We start from the raw sequence: 21982 nt of genomic DNA, 5'->3' as shown, positions 1-21982 counted from the left end.
TAAAATCAGAATATTAAAATTTTCAAAAATTAAGCACCATAGTTATAATATTTGGAGATTACCATCTATGAAGGCACTCAATTTGTCTTCCAAAAGTAACATTGGTGCTAATAGGAAGCTAAAGGAAGTTGGCTTGTTTAAATTAGCTCTGTAAAATGCCACATGGTTATCCAAATCCATCCCTTTTCTTTACAAGTAAATACAAAAACATATTAGTTTAACTGTTGTTTTGCGCCATTGAGTCAGCCCCAACTCATAGCGACCCTTCCTTGGGTTTCCGAGATAGTATCACTATGGAAGTAGATTGTCCAATCTTCCTTCCAAGGACTGACTGGTGGGTTTGAACTTCCAGCCTTCTGGTTAGCAGTCAGTCAAGTGTCTTACGCACTATGCTACCAGAGCTACTATTAGTTTAACTATATTTTAAAAATCAACTTCCCTTCTCAGGCCCAGCCTGAATCAGTTGTTACTACTTGGAAAAACTCAGAATGAGACATAAAATGAGGCATTTCCACTGACAGAGAGATTTTCTAAGTGGATAAAATGGAGATCAGTAAACAGAATACAAAACATCCTGTTAGTCTTCCAGCCTATATTTAGTAGAATTTCTCCTCTCTGGTCTCATCTAGTTACTCTCTACCAAGCTCAGGCATACACGGTCCATACTCCACATGTTCTATGGTCATGCTTTTTCCCATCTTCTCTGTCTGGCAAACTCCTGCTCATCTGTCTTTCATTGTCTGGGTCCACTGTCACCTCCTCCATGAAGCCTCTGAATCCTCCTGAATTTTCCCTCATCTCTGCACCACAGTGCTCTACTCTGTTCATTTTTGTCAGATGGCATTGTCATATGAACTCTACATACCTGCCTGGATTGCTAGAAGGCAGTACCTGAAGGATCAGGACCAGGCTGTTTCATCTGCACCCATACACTGCAGAACCTAGCCTACACAGATGCTTGGGAAATTGTGTTTAACTTAATTGCTGCTGAATTGCAATGTTTCATTGCCTAGGGCACCAGCATCCCAGAGATGCTGCAGCCAAGAAGTTGGCTTAGGCCCATCTGTGTCTTTCCAATTGGTGTCTTCTGTCATTTGCCAGTATGTTCCAAATTAGTGCTACTGGCAGCTGGGGAAGAACTTCCAAGTAACACTGTCTTCTCCTATTTATTTCTTTTCTGAATGGCAAACCCTTCTTCTCACCACCCTCTCCCACCTCATTATCTCAACTGCATTTAATTCTCTCTTTTCTGCTCTGCAGTAGAATCTAATTCCTGTTCTGCCATTTGCTCCTGCTGAGCTCCTGTGTGTTTTCCTATTGTGTGTTGTATGTTTTATGACTCCCTTGGCCTCTCTTCCCATACCTAGCCATCTTCCCTAAATCTGCTCCCACTCTCATCATTCCCTCACATCCTCCTCTTGCCTGGCAATGAGGCTGCTTTCTTTTCTTTTCCTCGAGGCCATTGGCATTTCTGCCACTTTTTCTTCTTGTTAGTTGCCGTAGAATCAGTGCAGACTCATCATAGCCCCGTATACAATGGGATGAAATGCTGCCCATGACTGGTTGCAGATTGGACCATTGTGATCCACAGAACTTTTATTGGATGATTTTCAGAAGTAAATTGCCAGGCATTTCTTCCTACTCTGTGTTAGTCTGGAAGTGCTGCTAAAACTTATTCAGTATCATAGTAATATGCAAGTGTCCAATGACAGATGGTTAGTGGCTGTGCAAGAGGTGCATTGGTTGGAAATCAAACCCAGGATCAAAAGCAGGTCTTTTGCATGGAGGGCAAGACTTCTACTACTGAACCCCCAGTGTCCCTCTGCCACATTTAGTCCCCTGCAAACAGGAGGTGTCTGTAATGGAGGCTTAAATTGGAGCTCTTCTTCCAGCTTAGGTTAAGAAAATGCTTCAGAGTCATGGAACAGAGCTGGCAAGAAAGCCCAGTAAATCTCCTAAACTCTGACAAAAGACAATCTCTTTCCACTTTTTCTAAATTTCCACAGATACATAAAATCTCCTTGGCATGATGTTCCAGGTATTGAAAACTTTTAAATTGTCCTCATGTCAGTTCTACAACTTTAAGTAAATTTAACACCTTTTCTCTTGCCCTGTCCACAGTAGAATGAACTCTTCAATAATACACATGCATTCATTATGTCCTTTTAATTGTTAATCTATTAAAGGTTCTTATTAAATCTGGGCTTCTCTTGGCTGTTGTTGTTGTTATGTGCCATCAAGTTGGACCTGACTCATAGCGACCCCTCCTTGAGTTTCCAAAGTGGTATCACTATGGAAGTAGATTGCCCAACCTTCCTTCATAGGAGTGGCTGGTGGATTTGAACTGCCAGTCTTCTGGTTAGCAGTCAAGTGTCTTAGGCACTACACTACCACTTTCTTTACTCTTGTTCTAAGAGACCAACCAGTTGCTGTCAAGTTGATTCCAACTCATGGTGACCCATGTGTGTCAGAGTAGAACCGTGTCAATGGCTGATTTTTTGGAAGTAGATCACCAGGCCTTTCTTTTGAGGCACCTCTGGGCAGACTAGAACCTCCAACCTTTCAGTTAGCAGCCAAGCATCACCATTTGCATCACCCAAAGACATCTATTTTGAGAGAAGCTCCTTCCAGGATCTTATGTGGTCCCCCAACCAGCAGCATCAGCATCACCTGGAACTTATTAGAAATACAGATTACCTGGCCCCACCTTGTACCTACTAAATCAGAAATTCTGTGGGTGGAGTCCAAGGATCTGTATTTTAAGAAGCCCTCCAGGTGATTCTGATGCATGCTAAATCTTGAGGACCACTAACTTTCTTTTCAAGCTGTTAGGAGACATCCAACAAAACAACAAACTCACTGCCTCTGACTCAGAGTGACCCCTATAGGGTTACTGTTCTGGTTACCTAGTGCTGCTCTGACAGGAATATACCACAAATGGGATGGCTTTAACAAATAGGAGTTTATTCTCTAACAGTTTGGAGGCTTTAAGTCTTAGTTTTAAGTGCCAGGCTCTAGGGGCTGGGTGAAAGCCCCTCAGCCTTGGGCTTCAGCTTTGCCTCCTGCTCTTGGCCCACTGAAGCTGGAGGCTTTTCTTCATTCAGACAGTTGCTGGCTGCTGAGGCTGACAGCCTAAGATCAATAATTAAAAAGGCACAGTCCTAATGTTACCAAATAACACAACAGGCCACCAGATCAAGTCCATTGAAAGTCCCAAGATTGGCAGAGCATGGCAGGCTGCTGAACAACGTGGCTACATGCAGGGTTCAAGTGTGCCATAAACTAGAGACCATTCCCAAGACTTCTCCTTATATACAGGAAGCAGACCACATCCCTAAGGCAGCTACTCAGCTGCTCACAGTAGATTCCACCATGGAGTTGATTATCAGTCTCATCATGGGGAATAACAACATCCAGCTGCCTAGCCACTCAACCAGGCCTAGCCAAGTTGACATACAAATTTAACCACCACAGTTACCAAGGCTATAAATCTTTACAGAAGTGGATTGCCCCATCTTCCTTCTGCAGAGCAGCTGGTAGGTTTGAACCACCAACCTTCTGGTTAGCAGCCAGCTGCCTTATCCACTATGCCACCAGAGCTCCTTCCAACAAAACACAGTACTAAGAAAAATGCCAGCCAGTGTGTGGAGATAGGGAAGTCACAATGATTCTCCTACATGCTCTAGCTTCTGCTAAGATCTCTCAAGGTTCTATTCACTCCATTCTACCACATGGAGGTTGTAGCTGTGGTTCATTATGGCAACCTGATCTATCTGTGAAAGTCTAGACATTTTACACTTTGCCTTTGCATTTTTGGAGAGGTTTTTTTGGGGTTTTTTTCCTCCCCAAAGGAATTATCTATATTTAATCCCACTTGAATTTTACCATTTACATGCATTTGCTTTCCCAACTTGTCTAGCACATTCTGTGTTTTATTCCATTTTCTAAGATACTTGCCACCCCAACTCACTATTATATCAATTTTGAATTTAATTAGAAGATGCTTTATTCCAGAAACTAAAATACTATTCAATATTCTGCATTACATATGAAAGATATATGGAAAACAGTAGCACATAAAATCTAGGAAACTTTTTAGTGCACAATAAAAGTGTGCTTTTAATATATTTTTGTTAAATACATTAAACACACTGGCAGTGCCAACCAACACAAACAAACCATTGATGCCAGCCTGTGAGAGGCAGCAGGAAGTCCTTCCTATTTCTCATCTTATATATAGGATAGACATCAATCCCTTCTTCTCTGGTTAATGCAAAACTCCAGGCTAACATGAACTGCCCCTTCCTTCTGCTCCTTTCTTATGGACTTTCTTTGCTCAGAGCCTATTTATATCTGGTTTATGGCTTGAAATAGGGCATGAAAGTGGTTAGTTATCTGAACCCAGAAAGAGAAAAATTCCAGCTTCTATTGTTTTAAGAAATTGTTGTTAAGTCCATTCCAACTCAGGACAACCCCATTTGTATCAGAGTAGGACTGTGCTCCATAAAGTTTTCAATGGCTAAGTTTTAGATCACCAAGCCTTTCTTTCCAGGTGCCTCTGAGTGGACTCAAACTCCCAAACTTTCTATTAGCAGCAGAGTATGTTAATTGTTCTTATCGCCCAGAACCTCCAGAGGCAGTCTAGTCAGGATGTAGTGAATAAATAGCAAGCACGACATATAAACAGATAATGATACAGAGAAAAGTAAGTGTGGGGTACTAGAAATAACTCAAATACATCATACCAAGCAAAGAGCAATCTTTATGCAACTCTGAGATGTGTCTCCATATGACGATAAAATCATAATAATATTTTTGGATAATCTTCTAGTCACCTGAGAGTACCATGTTTTCTTAAAAATATGGAAGCTTAAATACTTCAGAGATACAGATACTATAGAGAATAATTTCTAAATCAATATTTAAACTCCTGAAATTTCATATTTACAAGAAAAAAATGAGATGTCTTTTTGCCAAAGAGGTAAGGAGGCCACATCTTCTGACCTCCTCTAACCTCACAAGAGGAAGGCAGAATCACCATCAGTAGCCCAAGGCCTATTCCTGTGAGGCCAGACATTCTGCCTCCTTCCAGACCTTTCACCAACCCTGACACCAACCGTTCCTCCCTCGCACCCACCACCTCTCTGCTGGGGTCAATAATTCACTGCAATGGCCACATAGAACTCACAGATTATGGGGTTTATTAGGAAAGTAACATCTCCCAGCCGGCAGTGAGAGAATCTTTCTGCGTCTAGGAGGGCGCCTTTTGAGCCTGGCAGAGTGCCAAACTAACCAATTCCAACATCAGAATTCTGTATACCTGAGAGAGAGTGAACTTCTCAGAAAATTACTTGGTGCTGCTCCCAACAGAAACACCCCAGGTGGGTAACTTTAACAATCAGGAGCTAATTAGTTGCTCATGGCAAACTCTATCATGGAGTTTACAAAGACTTATGGATAGAAAAGCCATACCAGGTAATTTACTACACCACACTTTTCTTATTTGAAGAATGTATTTTTAAATATAAATTGTTTAAGCATAAAACATAAAAATTAATGTACTAAAAATGTTAAACTAAGAATATTATCAAATTTTAGTTTGCTATTTCTAGTGCTAGTTTTCATATTTTACCCAAAAGAATTGTAGTTTTAGGGATGGGAGATAACAGAAGAGATTTCTCTAATGTCTCTTTGCCTGAGTAAATGAGTTATGAAGAGAAGCTGTTCTATCAGGGTTCACATGTTGTGGTGGTTAAGTTTATGTGTCAACTTGGCTGGACCTGGTTGAGTGGCTAGGCAGCTGAATGTAATTATTCCCCATGGTGGGATTGGTAATTAATTCCATGGTAGAATTTATTGGAGAAGCTGAGTAGTTGCTTTAAGTATGTGGTCTGCTTCCCATATATAAGAAACAGCTTTGGGAATGGTCTCTAGCTTATGGCATGCTTGAATCCTGCATGTAGCCATGTTGTTTGGCAGCCTACCATGCTCTGCCAACCTTGGAACTTCCAATGGATTTGAATTAATGGGCTGCTGTGTGGTTTGTTAACATTGGGACTGTGCCTTTTTACTTGTTGATCTTGGGTTTGTCAGCCTCAGCAGCCAGCAGCTGCCTGAGTGGAGAAAAGCCTCTAGCTTCAGTGGGTTGGGAGCAGGAGGCAGAGTTGAAGTCCAAAGTTGAGGGGCTTTCACCCAGCCCTTAGAGCCTGGCACTTTGGACTCAGACTTAAAGCCTCCAGAATGTAAGAGAATAAACTCCTGTTTGTTCAAGCATCCCATTTGTATATTCTTGTCAGAGTGGCACTAGGTAACCAGAACAGAATATGGTACCAGGAGCAGGGTGCTGCTCTGACAGATACCTAAAATGTGGAAACAGGAGTGGAGTATGTCCTTGACCCGAGACACCAGCAGAGAGACTCCAGCGTGTGGCACAAGAGATGGCAGCAGCAGAGCCAAGAGACTGGCAGAGAGACCAGCATGAGAGACAGCAGTAGCAGAACCCAGAGACTGGCATCTTACCAGCCCATGGAGGAGAAAGCCAGGTGCCATTGAATAGGCAGCTTCCTGGCAGAGTGGTTGCTTTCAGGCATTAATTTTTAGAAGACACCAACATGAGATGGAGTAGCAGGTTGGCCAGCTCCCATGGAGCAAGAAAGCTAAGTGTCCTTTGGACAGGAAGATTTCCGGTGGAGTGGGTTGCCCTCGGGCATTAGTTGGCAGAAGCGGAGAGACAAAGGAAACAGGAAGCAGAGATGCCTCATCTTCAAGGATAGGACCATGGCCTTTGGGGGTGGAACCACAACAGCCCCCAGGTTTCAAAGAACCAGACCTTTACCAACTTGGTTCTGGAGTATGGGGCTGTTTGCTCATGTGAACTAGTGGGATAGAGCTATAGCCACTTCCCAAGAGTGAGGGGGCTGGGCTGCCATGCCCGAGAGGGAAAGTAATGGGGCCCACCAGGCCAAGGGGGTGAGGTCAAAACTCAGGAACTAGGGGACTGGAGTCACCCAGTGAAGGAGATCTGTAAGATATCACCCATTGAAGATCTGTACAGGTGCCAAGTTGACAAGGGGTGGAATTGTGGTGGTTAAGTTTGTATGTCAACTTGGCTGGGCCTGGTTGAGTGGCTGGGCAGTTGAATGTAGTTATTCCCCATGGTGAGATTGGTAATCAGCTCCATGGTGGAATCTATTGGAGCAGCTGAATAGCTGCTTTGGGTATGTGGTCTGCTTCCCATATATAAGAAACAGCTTTGAGAATGGTCTCTAGTTTATGGCATGCTTGAACCCTGCATGTAGCCGTGTCATTATACAACAGCCTGCCATGCTCTGTCAACCTTGGACTTTCGATGGACTCAAATTAATGGCCTGCCATGTGGTTTAGTAACATCGGGACTGTGCCTTGTTACTTGTCAATCTTGGGCTTATCAGCCTCAGCAGCCAGCAGCTGCCTGAGTGAAGAAAACACTCTAGCTTCAGTTGGCCAGGAGCAGGAGGCAGAGCTGAAGCCCAAAGTTTAGGGGTTTTCACCCAGTCCTTAGAGCCTGGCACTTTGGAATCAGACTTAAAGCTTCCAGAATGTAAGAGAATAAACACCTGTTTCTTCAAGCATCCCATTTGTGGGATATTCTTGTCAGAGCAGCACTAGGTAACCAGAACACATGTCTACACTGGCAAGTGGAATGGGACATTTGGGCTCCATTGAGATGTTCCTGTTTATATAATCTTCTTGATTCTTGACAAGTAAGAACCTTTAAGAATTTTATTGGTCTTTCTGAACTGTCTGGTTGAACTCTGGAGGATAATCAAAACACCAATGTCCTTGACCAAAAAAAAAAATGCTTATTTACATTGGAAGAAAAATCTATTTCTTAGATTCTTAGGAATCTTAGAATCATCTCTCTGTTTGACTGTGTAGACATAGAATAGGTTCTTAAGAGAATTATTTTCTTTTCCTCTCTAATTTCTTCTCCTGCATAACTTAATGCAGAAGGCCCCTCTTGCTTTAGTGACTCTAGCATCAGATGCAGCTTAGTAATTTTTCCTTTACTGTGTTGTGTCTGAGGAACACATATTTAAATTGATTATTGTCTTATCCAGTTCCTTGATGGTATTTTACCACACCCAGAGCCAATAAAATATTGATAGAATGGTAAAACTGAAGACTGTCTCGTGATTCAGTAGCTCAAAACTGTAAAAAGCTTTTGTCAAGTAGCAGTATTTAGAAGGACAGCTCAATAGGTTAGCAGGGGTAGACTGACATGCAAATATACAACACATTTTATTAAGCAAATTAAAAATAGATTTAATCTTTAATGTGTGTCCCTACAGAATAAAATTTACTGGATTCTATTGTTGATTATATGTTCAGCAGATTGGCTAATTACCTTAGGCAGATGCTTGATGCATATTAATCTGGGTTCCCTGTGTTGATTATAACTATCTTTGCTTCATAATCTAGCCTCCACTTAGTACAGTTAGTAGTAAGGGTATTCACTTGAAATCTACCTGCAGGCAATTCTGTAGGAGGGGCAACTTGGCGTCCTGGATAGAAACTTGAAGTAAAATGTGGGAGACTGGGTTCTACCAGTCAGCAGCCCACATGGCCTTAGGCCAGTCATCTACCTTGTGTCTTCAAATTTAAGGTTCTCATAATCACTCCAGGCATATCTATCTTTTAGGGATGTCATGTGGATCAGGTGAGCAAATGTATTACTACAGGGAAGCTGAGGAGAAAATAGACCCTTAAGCACATTCTCCAAAGTAGCACTTGAGCAACAATAGTTTTAAAGGTAATATAGCTCTGGTAGTGTAGTGCCTAAGGCACTTGACTGCTAACCAGGAAGCTGGCAGTTCAAATCCACCAGCCACTGCTCAGAAGGAAGATGGGGCAATCTACTTCTGTAGTGATACTGCCTCAGAAACCTAAGGAGGGCTCTCTATGAGTCGGGTCCGACTCGATGGCACATAACAACACAATGTTAACTTAATGGAAAAAGCATTTTAGGAAATTACAAAGACTGACGATCTCAAGTCTTGACTAGGATACTGAACAACTGGAATTCTCATACATTGCTGCTGAGAATATAAAATGGTAAAACCACTTTGGAAATCAATTTGATAGATTCTTAAAAAGTTAAAAATGTGTTTACAGTATGATCTAGTAAGTTCATTCCTCAATATTTGCATAAGAGAAATGAAAACACATTTATACACAAACACTTGTATATAAATGTTTATAACAGCCTTATTCATTAAACCCCCTTATAGCCTAAACTGTAAACAACCCAAATGTCCATCAATAGAATAATAGACAAACAATTGGCGTTTTATCTACAGTGAAATACTATTCTGCAGTAAAAGGGAATAAGCTGCAGATGCACCCAACAAAACAGATAAATCTCAAATAAAATATGCCAAGCAAAAGAAGTCAGATACTAAAAGAATATGTATTATACGATTCTGCTCTAGAATCATGCCAGACAAATCCATAATGACCAAACAGATCATTGGTTGTCTGGGGCTGGGGGCTGGGATAAACTGATTGCAAAGGAGATGAAGGAAGTTTATAAGATGATAGACAATTCTACATCTTGATTATGGTGATGGTTTCATTTGATAAAACTCATGGAACTGTAAGCTTAAAATGGGTGCATTTTAGTAATATAAATTATATCGCAATAAAGTTGACTGAAAAAATAAACACAGATACACACACATTGAAAAAGCAGTGACAAATGTGAAGCTGAAACAGCCCAGGCTGGCCCTTAGATACTGAGAAGGTGGCCAAAAAATGGCACCTGTTTTGTGGTTTCCTCTGCTCCCAGGCTGACTCCTTTTTATGAAAACCTTTCCAGACCACGCATAAGATCTGGGTTTGATTCCCAACCAATGCACCTCATGCTCAGCCATCAACCATCTGTCAGTGGAGGCTTGCATGTTGCTATGAGCTGAACAGGTTTCAGTGGAGCTTCCAGACTCAAATGGACTGGGAAGAAAGGCCTGAAGATCTACTTCCAAAATTCAGCCAATGAAGACCCTGTGGATCACAGTGGTCCAGTGAGCAAGCGATCATGGGATGGCACAAGGTCAGGCAGCTTTTCTTTCTGTTGTGCATTGCATTGCCATGAGTCAGGAGCCAACTTGACAGCAGCTAACAACAGCAACAATGTACCTCTGTGACTGTGGTGATGGACATGAATGAACTTTGTCAATCAAAAAGTGCCATGCCTATGAAGGCAAGTGGTGAGGGTAGAATTATCCAGTCAACCAAGTTGGCTACTGCTGAGGGCACTCCCAAGCCTCCTCAAGGACCCAGCACCCTGAATCATTTCCCTTTCTTCTCTTTCCTCTCCTTGGCTGAGCTTCTCTTCTCTCTCAAAGCACAGTCCCTTAGGAGGACATAAAGGGAGTGGTGAATAAATATACATAAAGACATTCTTACATGTGATATTGTGGCTAAGAGCTCAGGCCCAAAGTGAGACCAGTTGTAGAACAATAGCTGGAAGAACTCATGAAATCATTTAACCTCTCTGTGCCTCAGCTTCCTCATCTATAAAGGAGAAGTAAAGCCCACATCACAGGCTGAAAAGGGAGCCGGCACAGAATAAGAAAGTAATTAACTGTTAGCTATAAATATTACTGGCTGTTGTTGTCCTGAGGAGGCCCTAGAGAATACAAATGGGAAAGCACTTATCTGCTAACCAAAAGGTTGGAGGTTTGAATTCACCTACAGGCACCTCGGGGGGGAAAAAATCTGGCAATCCACTTTCAAAACATCAGGAATTAAAAATGGTATGGAGCACAGTTCTACTCTGACACACATGGGATCGCCATGAGTTAGAGTTGACAGCAACTGTTTGGTTTGTCCTGACTCCTCTAGCTTCTCTGCTATTTCTATAGGATATCACAGAACATTTTCCCCAACTCCACAGAAATCTATCCAGACCAGGAAGGAAGACCAGGAATTTCCTTTATCATATACAGTCAGCCTAAATTGGAACTTCCCCTAAATCCCAGGGATAGAGAATATAATGGTTTGGTACAACCACACCTGTTAGTTGGAGCTTTGCATCCCAAGTTGATTGTAGGCATTATATTTTATCTATACATATTTGAGAAGCCTGTCAAATCTGTCATAATCGTATAGCACACAGAGTCTAACACACACCATGGTTGAGAAATGTAGAAAATTAGGTGCCACGTAGGGAATTAATAATATATTTAGGATTACTAATGAAACACCTGTCAAGCAAGCAACAATATATTATATACAAAAATATTCTTGTGTATTCTGTAGACTATGCACTCTTCCTGAGAAGTAGTCATCATTTTATTCCTTGGAAATAATTTATATAAAACAAGAAAATAATAATAATTTCCTTGGCAATAAAATGATTCAACTCCATCTGAAACTTTTGTTCCCTTGGAGTCTGTCCCCTAATTTTTCATTCATTTGTGTATTTTTTACATTCCCCCCATGTAGCTCCACCAACCCTCCCAGACGTCAGTGGGTCAAGCAGCCTCCCAAGGCAACCTTCTGCACCTGGCTCACAGCCAAGCCTCCATGTCTCAGAGTCCCATCCGGCAGGCTTCCTCTTCTTCCTCCTCATCCTCCTCTTCTTCAGCTTTGAGCGTGGGCCAGTTAGTCAGCAGTAAGTATCCTTTCTGGCTCAGTTTAAATCACTGTGGCCTTCTTTTTGCCTATTTGCAATCTCTTCCCTTCTTTTCCCTTCCCTTCCTTCCCTCCATTCCTGTCCCTTCCCCACTTCTCCTCCTCTCTCGCTCTTCTCTCTCTCTCTCTTTTTTGTCAACAGAGGGATTCCCTGACTGCTACAAGGGACTAGACCAATACTGGGATGTGGGCCATGCCCAAGAGCAGAAGGTTCCCCCAAAGCACACCCCCTTTGATTAGTGTATGTAGTGGGTGAGGCGGCAGTTTCCATCTTAAGTGGCTCCTGATGTGCTGATTCTGTCCTGCGACTTTAGAAGGTAGAAACTGATCAGCTTGCAGGGAATGAACCACACAGCTCGGAGCTGAAATAACCAACAACAGGCACTCAGCCAGCAGGTCAAGCTGCTTTTCTGTGCGTTTGAAGTCCCCTGCCGTTCTATTTGTAGGTGTCAGAGGAAATAAAAGAGAGCGTGCCTGTGGGCTGGTGGGTATGTGTGCACAATGAGCCGCCTCCAAGGGCACATCTGAGGAGGTGCCTGCACTGGAAGCAGGTGGGAAATTTCGGAACCACCATTCATAACATCAAAAAAGCCTGCAAATCTGCCTTCTTGAGTAGGCCATATATATATATATATATATGTATATAATTTTGGACTCAGGTAAAGACAGCATATTTATACATGCAAATAGAAGAATGCTAAGATGAATGGGACAAAGATCAATTCAATGTCTATTATTCACCTTTAGTGCAATTTTTGCTTACATATAAAAATCACAGCATGTGTGCATAGATTGTTATTCACCAGGGACCAATAAACCAGCCTTATAAATTGCTATGAATCGGGTCCGACTCCATGGCACATAACAACAACAACAAATAAAGGATTATTGCATAGGTGTCTATGCTATAAGATGAGGTTCATGTGAGTAACTGTTTGGTCAAGTGTCTTGAACAATGTATTATAACTGGAACAGGAGGGATCCTCACATATCATGGGGTGAGTCTAGAAACACAAAGCAAAATGGAGGGTTTTTATGTCCTCCCCCTTTCCCACTGCACCCATCCATATCATTATATGATAATTCAGGCAAGAAAGATATCTATAGAATTCAGAAGACAATGAAGGATTGTAGAAAGATATCAAACTGCCAGGTACTTCAGTGCTATGCTGGATGCTCTTGATCTTAAAGACAGATCATCACCCAATAGTTGCAGAGGACATATGGAGTTTCCCATCAATCTGTTATTTTAAGTTTTTAGATATATAAACCTGCTTATGTGGACCAGAAACTCTAGTCTTACTAGAATAAAATCATAGATTAAATGAATTTAATTGTAACTGGGTTTACCCCAATAGGCCTATTTCATAGGGTTGTTACAAGAAATAAATGAGACAATGGATGCAAAGCCATTAGATCGGTGCCTGGTACATGGTAATCACACTATAAATTTATCCATTAATAGCTATTAATATCCCTGTACTTTGTGCAGGGATATTATCCCAGCCTAGTTTCTGTAGTCCAACAGGCCTGAGATTGAATCCCTGCTCCACCTTACCAGGATTATCTTCAGCAAACACATTCCTGAACTTCTCTAGATATATTTCCTTGTCTGTAAAACTGGTTCATAATATCACCTACATCATAAGATTGAAAGAATTGAGTGAGATCATTCATGTAACCACTTAGTATGTTGTCTAGCAAATAACAAGTGCTCAGTAAATGTTAATAACCATTTTCCCTAAAGCGTATGTTCAAATGAAGTGCTCATTCTAGGAAAAAAAAAAATCAAACTTTGTTTCAAGTCAGTATGCTGCAGGTAGTGCAAAATACTCTGTAAATGGCAACAAGGTCAGACTACTAAATTTTGGTCCTGAAAGAAAAGGGAGCTAGGCCAACCATCTTATAGAAAAGAAATAAATTAAATATAAAATATGAGTACAACCCACTCCACTACTAAAGTATTTTACACAAGGTGAACAATCAGTACATGTTAGGTAAGCGGACAGGTGGATGAGTGGACAGACAAGCAGATGGATGGATGGGACTAAATACTCTCTTGTCACTTGTCTCAAATGGGCAGGGAAAGATTAGCCCTTTTCAGAAATCAAGAACCTGCCTAACTACAGGGGTGCTTGATGGGCCAGATGGAATATTTATTGCATAGTAAATATACTTAGAACATCTAAGTACCATTAAGTACAAAGTTTATAATGAGGAAGCCATATTATAATCCTTGATGTGAAACATAAAGAAGTGGGGAAGGAGAAACCTTTACCACATACACTTGAAACAGAAAATTCCAAACTCATATGCAAAATCTGAATAAGCCCACACTAACTCTGTCAGTAGGAGCTCTGGTAGCATAATGCCTAAGGCACTTGACTGCTAACCAGAAGGCTGGTGGTTCAAACCCACCAGCCACTCCTCAGAAGTAAGGTTGGGCAATCCTACTTCTGTAGTGATAGTGCCTCGGAAACCCAAGGAGGGGTCGCTATGAGTCAGGGTTGACTCGACGGCACATAATAACAACAACAACAACTCTGTCAGTTACTGTTATCTCTGGCTGTTTGAGAGGATCTAGCAATACCACCAGAAGTCTCTGGATGGTGCAAATATTTGAGCACTTGACTACTAACCTGAAGGTTGACTGTTCAAATCGACACAGAGGTAAGTTCTGAACTTACTCAGAAAACAGGGCCAACAATCTCCTTAGGAAAAATCACACCCATGACAACTCTATGGAGCATAGTTCTACACATGGGGTCCCTGTGAGTTGGAAATGACTCAAAGGCAATAGATTTGGTTTTGATTTTGTTTTTCTTGGTAGCAGTAACACCAGGAGTCAGACTGTGCAGCAAACCCATTGCTGAACTTAGAACAACAGTTGTAGATTTTGAGTCTATTGCTTAGTTAGTTCCTTTCTGGCTCAAAACCCAACTATAGAATGAATAATACATGGATCATTTTCTGATACTGATTATCCTCAACAAACCTCTGTTACAGCCTTCATTGGTAAAATAGCATTTTCAAAGCACTTTCAATATTTTACTTCTTTTAATATTCACAACAAGGTGATATAAATCTTATTTCAGATATTGAAATTGGCACTAAATAGCTCCTGAACAGTTCATTCATCTTGAGCATCTTATGCCAGAGGGGTCAGTTTCAGTCCTAGCTTGAGACTGACTTTCTGTGTGACAAATCTATTGGATGACAGAGCCAGGAAGAGAGCCCCAGTTGTCCACTCAAAGTGAGGTGCACATTCTACACAGTGCAACTGCTTCAAAAGACAGGACTGCTTACACATGGATTTTTATCTAATGAATTTCAAATAACATAAATATATTAAATAATCTAAATAATTTTCAAATGATTTTTCAAAAGCCAGGGTCCATGATTTATAACTAAACCGTAAGATTTTCATTGAGTCAATATAAAGAGAGAAATGAGACACCTTGAATATTTTGAAATTTGTATTCAAGAATGATATATGCATTTAAAACTCTTTCTCTGAGATAAAACACCCAATCTATAAATAGGCTAATTTGGGATCCCCAAGCACATATTTCAAAGAGCTCTGGTGGTATAGTGTGTAAGGCATTTGGCTGCTAACCAGAAGGTTGGTGGTTCAAATACACCAGCTGCTCCATAGGAGGAAGATGAGGCAATGTACTTCCATAAAGATTTATAGCCTGGGGAACCCAATGGGGTTGCTATGAGTTGGAATTGACTCAATGGCAGTGGGTTTTTGTTTTAAGCACATATTTCAGATATAGTTTTATGCAGGTTAAATTGCAGTAAAAAAGAAGGGTATTTTAGTAGGAAGCAATCAATTGAAGAAAAAAAACAAAAACAAAAAACCACCTATTGAGCACCATGTATATACCAGGCCAGAGATAGAAAGTAGAAATAAGCAGTGAGTGGCCCCTTTCCTGGGGGAGGTCATGAACTGGTGGCAATGAAAAAGAGGTACAATGAAGGGAGATAAATGTTGTTATCAACATATAGAGAGAGGCAAAATAGTAAATAGGTATTCAGTTTTAAAGATCAAACTGATACAAACAGAGTACTCCTCAGAGTAGCTAATCCTTGCATTGAATTGGATGGCTAATTGACAAACTAATCCCCCCAATTGGCCAAGGTCATAAATTTGAATGAAGTCAAAATGATTTTGAACCTTTGGTCAAAATCATGGTCAATAAATGTCCCATGCCACGGTCACAGACAATCTAACCCTCATGTAGACTAACATGCATTGTCCCAGATTAACTAGAGTGGGTGAATCATCCAACACTCTTCCCCACTCCAAGCAAAGTAATGCGAAGTTAATACTTTAGTGATGATAGCAGTATCTTCATATGCAAAGAATACCACCTCTTGGCTCAGAATTACTCAATTCTATGTACTTGTTAGAACATCTGCACAGTACCTGTTCACTGTACCTATACACCCTGCCCTGTGTTAAACCTTACTCGGTTTCCATAGTCATCAGATGTGGACACAGTTTGTATCAGCTGAGTTTGTGGAAAGTCTAGAAAAAAAGTCAACCAAAAGACTTGACAAATGTCCCAGTTTGGTCTAAGATTTACAGTGTACTGTTTGAAAATAGGTAGAATTGGGGGTTTTGATTGTTCACTAGGTTTTTTAATATACTTCTTTTAAAGCCCCTGACTTATAAGCTTCATCCCTAGACAACAAAGGACTGATGGCCAATCCCAGAAAAACCAAAGCTATAAAATGAACATAAAGGTGTCTGGTGATAGCTTACAGCACAGGAAAACCCCTGGTTCACACAAACACAATTCACACCATTTTCCACAACCAATGAAGTCACCATATTGCAAGTATGCTGCTCTCCCAAATTGCTTTGCATGTCTTAAATGATTCCTAATTTCCCAGAAATGTTTGGTAAATGTGCCCATTATTTGCTGTGAGATTACTGCTAAAAAGCAAATGGATGTTTACCTAAAGCAGTTAATTCATACTTGCCAGTGTCTTTAAAGATGCACATTTCTCCTAAACCAATCCTGGATCATAGAAGAATGATATTGAGGAATGGTGACTGAGCAGCCAGTTTAGTGACACTTTATACCTATGCCCAGGCTGACAGAAGGAGCTAAACTTAAAGAAGAAAATCTGTCCTGGTCCATCTTGAGCACTTGCTTCAGTATGGCCCCAGTGACCATGCAGCTCCATTCTGTAGAACAAGTTTCTTCTTACAGAATTTACAATTCAACCCCCATAAATATCCTTTTACATTTTAGTCCATGCATTCCAGATCTGATGTGGAAAATGCCATCATTTTACTTATGAGTCACTACCAGTTTACAATGCCAGTTTATCCTAAATCTCCAGGCCAGTCAATCCCTCTATAGGTTGATATTCTGGATCTTCTAGCAAGGTCAGATTTAGGACAGACCCTGACAGTCATTGCTATTGCTTTCTGAACATGTATTTAAAATATTGTTGTTGTTGTTGTTATGTGCCATCCAGTTGGACCCAACTCATAGTGATCCCTCCTTGGGTTTCCGAGGCTGTATCACTACAGAAGTAGATTGCCCAACCTTCCTTCCAAGGAGTGGCTGGTGGGTTTGAACCACCAGCCTTCTGGTTAGCAGAAGTGCCCTTAGGCACTATGCTACCAGAGCTCCCATTTAAAATATTAGGCTGACTTAATCTGTAACAAACTTCTCTAAAAGTTGCCACCTAGTTAAAGGTGTTGGATCCAGCTTCTGGGGATCCAAAGGTTCCTCCTAATGTTCCCATAACCCAATCTCCCTAGGACAGTGGATGACAAAAAGCCAGATTGACCTATCCTAGAGTGAAATCTCAACCTCTGAGCTAGATTTCCAGCTAAAATGACATTCCAGGGAAGCCTCCAATTACCACATTCACCTCTTGCTTCCCCTCTTCAACCAGAAGAGTATGTATCCCTTAAAGAAGGAGAATAGTTTAAATAGTGGGAGAAACTTCAGAGTTTAAGACAGAAAAGTTATGATAACTTCTTAGCCAGCCACAGCCAAACACCTTGAGGGAGTGAGTCATTGGGCCAATGGGCTCAGGACCATGGTTGTAAGGACATCGAGCTCAATTGGCATAACGTACTTCACAAAAATATTGTTCTACATCCTACTTTGGTGAGTAGCAACTGGGTCTTAAAAGCTTATGAGTGACCATCCAAGATGCAACAATTGTCTCTTCTCATCTGGAGCAAAGAAGAGTGAAGAAAATCAAAGATGCATGGAAACATCTAGCCCAAGGGATGAGTGGACCATGGGAACCTTAGCTTACATGACTCTGAGACCAGAACTAGATGGTACCTGGTAACCACTTGGAAAGTGATCAAAATTGGAGATCCTGGATAGAGATGAAAAATGTGGAACAAAATTCAAAATCATGAAAAAATATCAGATTTACTAATCTGATAGAGACTGGTGAAACCCCCAAGACCATGGTTCCTAGTAACCCTTTAGGGCTGAAATTAAACTCACTCCCTTAGCTTAACTTCCAACTGAACAATAGAGAGGCCTGCAAGATGAACAGTTACACCAGGTAGATATACTCCTTAGAACAATCAACCATGGGAGATCAGAAGGGTAGTATTTGCACAGGGAGACAGATCACAAGGCAGGACTGCATAAGAAAGAAGGACACAGGGAAAATGTAACCACAGGTAGGAAGAGGGTATTACAATCAATGTCATGGGGAAAAAAAAAAAAAAGTATATGAACTGTTGAATGGAAAATTAATTTGCTCTGTAAACTTTCACCCAGATCTCAGTGTGTGTGTGTGTGTGTGTGTGTGTGTGTGTGTGTCTTAAATAAGAAAGAGTTTAAGACAGAAACTTTTGGAATCAAAAAATAGCATTAACTTTTGACTAATTCAAAGCATCTCACATATACCATCTAATGTGTTTTCTCACATTAGATGTGGAACAAAACTATTTGTCTGGGACTGGGCTTCCCTTTGGGTAAGGAAGCCTTATGTAGTCCTGGAACCCATAGGGGAAAAAACTACAATAATACATTTTTCCATCTGACTTTTATGGATGAGAACATGAATATGAAGTTAAGCAGCTCACCTCCAGCAATCAACAAATGCACAAAGAGATGCTGAGTTTTCCATCCTGGGTCTTGCCAATAGTCCATCACCCTGTTTAAATTTCACAAGAATTCCTATCTTATCCCCCCTATATGTGAAACTAGAAAGAAGGCAAGAGGAAAATGTGTGAGAGGAGGAAGAGGGAATTCAACTTCCTGCATGATGAATATTTGTTTGGGGGCCTCTTGGAAGACACTGGGCTCAGTGGCACAGGTTCCCATCTCTCTGGCGTGAAAATGAAATTACTGATAATCCACACAATGTTGCTCAACACATTGGAGCTAACAGTCTACAGCTTTTCTTTTGACTGACTCAAGAAAGCAGACTGTGCCATCACACATACAGAGTTAGTTCTGGTTTCAGGGAACTAACTAGAAGACATAAGAAAATAAAGGCAACAGGAGAAGGGAAGAAATATGACAGAACTGATTTAAATGAAATTGCAACCAAGTCATAAACCTGCCCACTACTGCACTGTTAAGTCTGGTGCCAGCACAAGCCCTGCAACTGATGTAAAACCAGTTACCATCAAGTTAATTCCAACTCATAGTGACCCCATGTGTTTCAGAGAAGAATTATGCTCCCTAGAGTTTTCAATGACTACTTAGCTGTGCTCAGAGAAAATCTCTCTCCCCAGCCCTAGACCAGCTGACCCTCCAGTACCCTGTCTCTAGAGATGTTTGCCATTTGCCATATGTGATGGAGGTACAGGTGAGGAAAAGAGCATGTAAGGCATGTGCCTACCTAAGACCCCTTCTCACCAGGCTGGCCTGCTCCTATCAAATCAGTCTTAGGTAGGTGGGAGAGCAGGTTTCTGTGTCATGGAGCCTGGTAAATAACAATGCTAGAGAGTCAAGAAAAGACAATGCCTTGCAGAAGATGCCACACTCAGATGTGGTCAGGCTGGAACCACTCTAGAGAAGGATTTCAGAAAGTGGGTTGTGTACCCCTGTGTCAGAATCACCTGTGGTACATGTGACAAATGCACATTCCTGGGATCCATCAGGTGATCTGTATGCCCACCAAAGTAAGAAAACTACAGTCCTAAAAGCACAAATTTTCTGAGGAAAGTCTGTCTTTGTCTCTCTCCTTCTGTTTTGGACCTCTGCTTTCCCCCCTTGTGAGATGGCCAGTGCCCTCCTGTTTGTCCATTAGAGAGAAGCCAACCCTGTCTCTCTTTGTACCATCTTATGCCCAGTGTCCCTTTCTCTTCTAATCAGTGTTTCTCAGCTACTTTCAAATTATTACCACCCCAAAGAGCTTTTTAAGATAATTTTTTCCTAATTATCCCTCACCACCACCACCCATGAAATTGTAACACCACAGTTATAAGGCATATCTGTCTGTATACTGTGGCCCTTTGGGGGAGTGGGGCACTATCATTGTAATCTCTAAGATTTTTTCACCCAACACCCCTCCCAAAGAAAAAACAACTTTGCACTCTTGAGTTGGGGTCACCATTAGTCAGAATTGACTAAACAGAAACAGATTTAGGGTTTGGGGGAAGGAGAGAGAGGGACAATATCAGCCATGTTGGAAATGCATGCTTTAAATGTGGAGGTGGAAATGCTGTGCAAAACCTAAACCCTTTGGGCTTAGCAAGCAGACCCTAAAAAAAAAAAAAAAAAAATCATGTTGAGATCCCATGTGTTACAAAGTAGAACTGCTCCATAGGTTTTTCTTGGCTGTAAACATCAGCAGTTCCAACCCACCAGTGACTCCACAGAGGGAAAGACCTGGGGATCTGCTCCCATAAAAATTACAGGCTAGGAGACCATATGAGGAAGTTCTACTCTGTCCTATAGGGTCACTATGGGTTGGAATCAACTAGATGATGTATAATAAGAATCTTTACAGAAGAAGATTGCCAGACCTTTTTTCTGCGGCACTGCTAGGTAGGTTTGAACCATCAATCTTTCAGGTTAATAAAACAAAAGCACTACCATGAAGTCAATTCAAACTCATAGGGACCCTATAGGACAGAGTAAACCCCATAGGGTTTCTGAGGCTGTAAATCTTTTTATGGAATCAAACTGTCACATATTCCTGCAACTGGTGGATTTGAACCACAACCTTCCAATTAGCAGCCCAATACTTAACCCACTGCACCACCAGGGCTCCTTTTCAGGTTAAGAGTCAAGCACAAATCATATGCACCACAGAGGGACTGGCAGGCAGAGGTCTGAGGAAAACTGGAGATGAGGATGATGAGGATCTGAGGGGCAATAACTCTGGTTCCAGCTCACTGATTACTCCACAATACAAATGCAGGCCCAGCGCAGCCAAATTTTCCAGAATGCCAACAGAAGGTGAAAATCTAGATTTTTCATTAGAAGACTTCCAATGTTTAAATCTTGGCAAATAATTCAGAATATTTTTAGGCACTAAGCAAGCTGGGTTTTATTTGCAGGCTGCTCATTTGCAACTTCTACACTGGGAATTTTAAAATGAAAAGAACAAAGGAGTCTTGAGAAAGGGCTCAAGACTCCTTCTTCATGTTTGGTGTGACCTCCCAAAGTCCTTAGAGAGCCCTTGAAGGATTGTGTGCTAGTAGAATTCAAAATCCAGATGTCAGCCTCCACCAGAGACAACCCAAATAAGTTTTTCAAAAATAAAATATTGTCAGCTTTCTGGGGGAAATGTTTGGAGGGAAAAGCAGAGTTTTAATTAATCGTAGTAACAGCCAGACCAATTTCATAGTCCTCCTATCCCCAGCCCCATTCCCTGTCCATACACAGAAATTCTCAACTGTGCTGTGGTAAAATATTCACTGCTCCTAGCACACCCTTCCTACTCCACCCACCAACATACTCCCAGCCCCACAATGCTTTGTTCCTTCCTACATCTGTGCTTATGAATAGTAGTGAAACACTGTCTGATATATTACTAGAAAATTTAATGAATAGCCCTGAAATATTGTCCAATACAGTGCCAGAAGATGAGCCCCTCAGGTCAGAAGACACTCCAAATATGATTAGGAAAAAGCTGCCTCCTCAAAATAGAGCCTACCTTAATAATATGGATAAAGTAGAGCTTTCAGGGCCTCCATTTGCGAAATGGCATGACTCCATATGAGAAGAAACAGCTGCAAACATCCATTGATGATCAGAACATGGAATGTATGAAGTATGAATCTAGGAAAATTGGAAGTTGTCAAAAATGAAATAGAACACATAAAGATTGATATCCTAGGCATTAGTGAGCT

General features: G+C 41.2%; 1 protein-coding gene across 1 annotated transcript in view; it reads left to right on the top strand.

Moving 5' to 3' along the window:
- POU6F2 (POU class 6 homeobox 2) overlaps positions 1-21982 on the top strand; it is a 728490-nt gene that overhangs the window by 696673 nt on the left and 9835 nt on the right. The window contains exon 8 of the mRNA XM_042783132.1: positions 11485-11653. Coding sequence (XP_042639066.1) covers positions 11485-11653 — 169 coding nt within the window. The remainder of the gene's footprint in view (positions 1-11484; positions 11654-21982) is intronic.

Source organism: Orycteropus afer, unplaced genomic scaffold (assembly GCF_000298275.1).
Source record: "Orycteropus afer afer isolate SDZICR_OR568_19922 unplaced genomic scaffold, OryAfe1.0 scaffold00690, whole genome shotgun sequence".
Lineage (NCBI taxonomy): Eukaryota > Metazoa > Chordata > Mammalia > Tubulidentata > Orycteropodidae > Orycteropus > Orycteropus afer.
Note: the sequence above shows the minus strand (reverse complement) of the source record. Positions and strands in the feature narration are given on the sequence as shown.